The 6,150-nt window shown below is 33.5% G+C and overlaps 1 protein-coding gene across 1 annotated transcript; it reads left to right on the top strand.

Moving 5' to 3' along the window:
* The first annotated feature begins 5,175 nt into the window (after positions 1–5,175).
* LOC124368156 (SCAN domain-containing protein 3-like) lies at positions 5,176–5,680 on the top strand. The gene has a single exon (XM_046825432.1). The coding sequence runs from the start codon at positions 5,234–5,236 to the stop codon at positions 5,678–5,680; it is 447 nt and encodes a 148-aa protein (XP_046681388.1). The 5' UTR covers positions 5,176–5,233.
* The last annotated feature ends 470 nt before the right edge of the window (positions 5,681–6,150 follow it).

Here is a 6,150-nt window from a genome sequence, read left to right as displayed (position 1 = left end):
TATATTGTATAATTTTAAAGAATCTAATATCCTTTCGGATTTCCGAAATTTGTGCGCGTTAGATTCACGAAAACAGGGAACTAAGTTTCAAGAATTGAAGTCTACCCTTCTCCTCAGATATAAAAAATCCTAATACATAGTTATATTGACCTGCTAAAGCAAAGCCTATAATTCTCTAGAAGTATTTGATTAATAGTAGTCGTAGGACTATACAGGGTGTTCAAAAAAAGGTGTCACAAACTTCTGTACGTAACACATTTCATAATTTCAGACAAAAAGTGATAGATAAACATAGATGTTTCGTTTAGCAGCTAGCCACTATTTTTAATATAAAAACTTTCTATATCTAATACTAGTTAAGCTTAGGAACACAAATTTGACACCTAGGTTATTTTATTATTGAAATAATTAATTATATCACCAAAAGCAGTTTGTGACACCCTTTTGTGGCATATTTCGCTGCCGGGTTCGTGTTGAAATAAAATCTCTCTTATTAATAATCTATCTTTAGTGTAGTGAGACTCCAAAATATTGAACCATATTAACTAGCTTAACCCTGTTTCTAAAATGTATCTATTTTTTGAACACTTTCAATGTATCAAAAACAAAGATGAAAGATATATCAAATGACTGTGACCGTGTCATTTTAACGGTTCTTTCAGCAAACATCATGTGACAGTGTTGATATATTTCGTACACTATATACAGAGCAACAAGTGGTCGGGTATTTCAGATGGCTGTGTGTGAGCCAGATTAAGTGCTCTCTCAAAAGCAGCTTGTTTTTAGTGCTAACAGATGGATGATATACAGAACATATTACTTGTCTGTATACTGTGGCTTATCATGTAATGCATAGCAATTTACTACTTAACCAAGTTGGTCTTTCCATTAAGCCAAGTAGTTTAACCTTTATCGTAATTAACATACAGCATATGCAATCAATTTCAGTTTGCATTCAAGATCTTATTTAATATGGTAGGCTTCACTGCTAGTTCTGGTAGGTTCATTCTTATACACTATGGAATGTTAGAAATATCTTTCAATGGCAATGGCTGGATTTATATAAGTAAATACTAATTTATTACAATGAAACTACGCATAACTGTATGTAGCCAATATATAAGTAGACCTTCTTCTTATTAAATATATAGTTTACTGGGCATAAAATACAGTAAGTCTTTGAAAAGTATAAGTGCAATGCATTTCATTCTTCCTATTATGTAGGATCTCGTATTCGTGAATTTAGCACAAACACAATTAAAATTTATATTACATATAAGTGAAATAATATTGTACTATGTTCATATAATCCTACATTAAGGAAATTAACTATTGATTTCCCCGGTAATGATTAACATAAATTTGCGCAATGACGGAGTGTAATTTAGTATAGGAAGCAAAGATCAGAATCGAAATGCTGTCGGAATGGTTTAAGTAAGTAGATTTAAGTTGTCTTCCTTACTAAAACTCTATCAAGCGAAGATGAATACAAAAAGTGTCCTTATAAAAATAAATAGCCGAAACTTTAAAATGGATACTAATAGACATTTTGGAACTAATGTATCTTAAAAATTTGCAATTTAAGTAAGGTTTTAGAAACACAATCTTGTGTAAAAAGTATTGCGTTTATTTTACTGGTGATGAGAAATCTGTGAAAATTACTAAAGTAGATTTTAATGGCTCAGTTTAATGTAACGTAACCTCCAGGTTTCTTGAATCCAAGAGGGACTGTACACTTTTTGGGTAAAAATTACCTCTGAAATCGGTTTTCTCCCACTTAGAATAGAATTAATGTTCTGAATGTGTACGTTTTTCGTCTCCACACCAACTTGCTAATAGAAATGAAAAGGTATTAGAAACAAAGTTTAGTTTTCACGTTTAAAAGTAGTTATGAACTCATTTTTTAAGGACCTATTACGTTTTGTAATATTTTAAAACGTCAAAACTGATATAAAAACGGATTTAATTAAGTAGTGTACATTTCAAAAGCAGTAATTAGAGTATGATACTTATTTGTTATTACAAAACACAAATGCATTTATTATTCAATATATTTTAGTAATTCAACCGATTAATAACATATGTTAAATGAGTTAGAATGCAGAATAAAACACCAAATAATGTAAGGTGTTTAATATCTACATAAGTACAATAGTTTCAAAAGACATCTCTTCCATACAATAAATAAAATAAGGACTGTTGGGACAAACTCTATAATTAAAGATGTATAACATTTTGTATTCGATCCGTTAATTTTCGTGCCTGTTTTTTTTATTTTGGGAGCAAACTCCCAGTATTTGGTTGATAAGATTACTAATAATAAGGACATTAAGGATTTTAGTATCTCCTGTAAATTAAAATCAAAATTAGGTAATCTTTCTGAATATTAGAAGTGGAATTTTGTACGCATCACATATAATAATATTTTAATATATATTTAGTTTTGGTTTCAAATTAGTAAACAATCTGGATATCAAAGTAGCCTTTCATCCATATCTAGATTTATTATGGATGTTTCATAATACTAAATACAAGTTAATCATTGCTTTAAATCTGTGATTTTCAGAAAAAAAATAGATCTACTCTTTTTTGTCTACAAGAACATTTGTATGAGGATAGGACATAAAAGTAGTTATAGGAATAAACAAAAGACATCAACGGAAATTACCAATGTTTGCGTAAACAACGGAATCGGGTACTTTTTTCACCCAGAAAAGTACACTTTATTATGAATCCCAAAATTCAATAAAGTAGTGAGAATATATCATAACCTGTGAAAAGAAGAAAGACACGGGAGCTATTAATACGTAGCGTTAAAGGACAATACTTGGCAAGTCAAATACAATACAAAACTACACAGATTAGGCAACAAAATCCAGTTCTGTTTCGCTATGCTAAAACCTTGCTTTGAATCACAGCGACAACTCTTCTTCCAATGACTCGTAAGGTTTCTTTCCCTTGTGCTACTAGAGTTTTTTAAATTTAAAGTTTTTTTAGCTGTGAATGTAAAAATAAGCAACACTCAGCAGGATGCGGATTTCAAACTTCATGGCCAAGAGCTCATTACCACACTTTCTTAATTTATATGTGGAAAATCAACAGTTGCAAAGTAATCGAAGGACCCCATATAACGCAAGGAAAGTGTTAATACATAGGCAGACTGACAAACAGACTGCCCGTTTACCTCATAATCATTACTAATTCATCTTTGAACCTAGTTTCACGTGTCTAGGACCTTTCTGTCAATATTTGTCTACCTGCAGGATAAACAATCGTACGGTTGAATGGATGTCACGATTTCATTAAGGCCCTGTGGAGTCCATAATAATCAATAACAAAAAAAATCACAAATGCTAATTAAAATATCTGGTAATAGGCATTTTAACAAAATAAGAACATTTTATGTTTTCATTTAATGAATTTTATGACTCGTCAAAGATTTATTATATATAATATTAGAATATTTTTCTAAATCTTACGGCTTAAGCGAAATACTAATTTTCAAGCCTAATTATTTTTATCAATTTAAAAATGTCAGTCATTAAGGTAGAAAACTGTAAAGTTAGGTATTAAAAGTATTTAATTAATGTGTGGGTTACTGACTTGTAAACTGTTGTCGAAGATACGTTTAATTTATCAGCTTCCACTTAGCCACAACGTTTTCCATTGTTACAAGTTATCGGTTTCAGCAAAGTTTTGAGACAAGAAAGAAAACTTTCATTGGCGGTAAATACTGTTGGATTTGTGAGTCTGTATTATTGGATAGCTTTCGTTTAATAAAATCTGTTTAATTTGCTTCTGGGTATAATATAGTACTTATGGATTATTACTGCATTTATGGCAGTATGTATGACGATTATGCTATAATAATATAGAAACCCGCACGAAAACAGTTCAATCCCATTTGAAACCGTCTTGCAATATGGTTGCTGAATACAAAATTATTCCATATGTCATATATATATATATATATATATATATATATATATATATATATATATATATATGTGTGAGTGTGTGTGTGTGTGTGTGTGTGTGTGTGTGTGTGTGTGTGTGTGTGTGTGTGTGTGTTACCCGGCAAAGTGTAAAATCAGGCATTGTATAGAATACCTAGGCATTCTATACATTGCCAAAAGTAAGCAGGCAAAATGTGAAATTTTAAACATTTCATACTTTGCCTAGGCATTCTATAGAATGCCTGCTGGTGTTCAGGCAGAGTTAAAAATCTGTCTGTTCTATTGTTTTCAAGTTACAACGTGCTTGCCTCACCTACTCCCCCCGCCCATCCCCGCTATAAACGCTGCTCTCAGTTCTGTTCCGTCACGCCACAGTATTGTGCTAGGCCTACGCTTCAGTTCTGTTCTGTCGTGCCACTGTATTGTTGCTTGAAAATGTCACAAGTGAACAGTAGTATCAGTAGTTCTAGTGATCGTTTATCGCTAATGAAACTTCGTTTTAGTGCCGAACTTGTAAAAATTCGGAATGCAAGTGCTAAAAATAGTGTTTTTTTGACTGAAGACGACTATAAGAAGCTGGTGTTGGAGGTCGAAGATGCCAAGGCCAAGCCCAGAAAGGAACCTCGTCACTACTGGCTACTCAACAGGTATGATGTAATGATCGTAGAAAATGTGCAAAAACTAATACACCCATTACAACAAGGAGACAGTGTTGTAAAATTTTATGTCCACGATTCAGATTTATTTACTGTTCTCCATGAAGCTCATGTACCTATTGGTCATGGTGGAAGAGATCGAATGTTAAAAGAGCTAGATATTAAGCACAAAAATGTTACAACGTCATGATGTTGAGCTATATATTAGTTTGTGTGAGCCATGTCAGAAGAAACTAAAGGGTTCGAAAAGAGGAGTGGTAGTAAAGCCCCTGATTTCATCAGAATTTAATTCTCGTTGTCAAGTAGATTTAATTGATTTCCAGTCACAGCCCGACAGGGAGTTTAAGTTCATAATGGTCTATCAGGATCATTTGACAAAATTTGTGATTCTTAAGCCTCTCAAAAACTAAAACCGCTGAGGAAGTAGCATATCACCTAGTTGATATTTTTACTCTCATTGGAGCACAAGTATATTGCAGTCAGACAATGGAAGGGAGTTTGCAAACAAAATAGTTTACAATTTTAAAAGATTATTGGCCTACTTTAAAAATCGTTCATGGCAAACCACGTCATTCTCAAAGTCAGGGTAGTGTAGAACGTGCAAACCAAGATATTGAAAACATGATTTCGACTTGGATGCAAGATGAAAAAACTGACCGTTGGAGTGAGGGATTGAGATTTGTGCAACTTATGAAAAATAGAGCTTTACATTCAGGAATCAAAAGAACGCCCTATGAGGCTCTCTTCGGCTGTAAAGTAAAGGTCGGTCTTACAACATCTTCTCTGCCTCGAGACATTTTGGATTCCATTCACAGCGAAGAAGATTTGGAAAGAGTGGTTAATAACATGCACACAACAGAATCACAAACAATGTCAAGTCTAGAACCTCCACTCCAAACCGATCATAACACTTCAGAAGTTAATGAGGCAACCGTTGATGTCTCGGTCAGTTCTAGCCTTCTACAAATGTGTAGCGTTTGTTTGCAGCAAACTAATGAGAAACAAAACTGCACAAAATGTTTAGCGGACATACATATTTTCATGTGGCCATTCAATTCAGGAGTGTGATGATACTGAAAAAACCCTGTTGTGTGTCCCTTGTTTTAATTCGGAAAATATTGATAAAGAGAGGAAGAGGTCAAAAGCTTGTCTTGAAAAACAAGCTAAGAAAATGAAAGCTAATTCCGATAAAAAGTTTCCCCCCGTCACCAAAGGAGTCACTGTTCGTGTTCCAATTCCTGACGTTGACAAAGGAAGAGGTGACTTTGAGAAATATATATTCTGGCAGTGGTCATGGATACGACAGAAGATGGGTTTTACAAATTAGGGACCGCCAACGGAGTTTTGAAACAACTGTACCCAAGGTCACAGTTTACAGTTTGCCAAAAAAGCCTAGTTCGAGTAGAAGACGTGCCTGATCAAGAAACAGGACTTCGTACCGTTGCAACAGCTCAGTCAACAGGAAGCGGCCAAGGATTTGTGAGATGCACTTGCAAAACTAAATGTCAAACCAAACAATGTGCTTGTGTTAAAAACAA

The sequence above is a fragment of the Homalodisca vitripennis genome, chromosome 8 (assembly GCF_021130785.1).
Source record: "Homalodisca vitripennis isolate AUS2020 chromosome 8, UT_GWSS_2.1, whole genome shotgun sequence".
Lineage (NCBI taxonomy): Eukaryota > Metazoa > Arthropoda > Insecta > Hemiptera > Cicadellidae > Homalodisca > Homalodisca vitripennis.
The sequence above is the reverse complement of the archived record's forward strand: the minus strand, read 5'-3'. Positions and strand labels throughout refer to the sequence as shown.

What these genes read in the sequence shown, in the direction of transcription:
- LOC124368156 (XM_046825432.1), top strand. Translation starts at nt 5,234, where the DNA reads ATGATTTCGACTTGGATGCAAGATGAAAAAACTGACCGTTGGAGTGAG.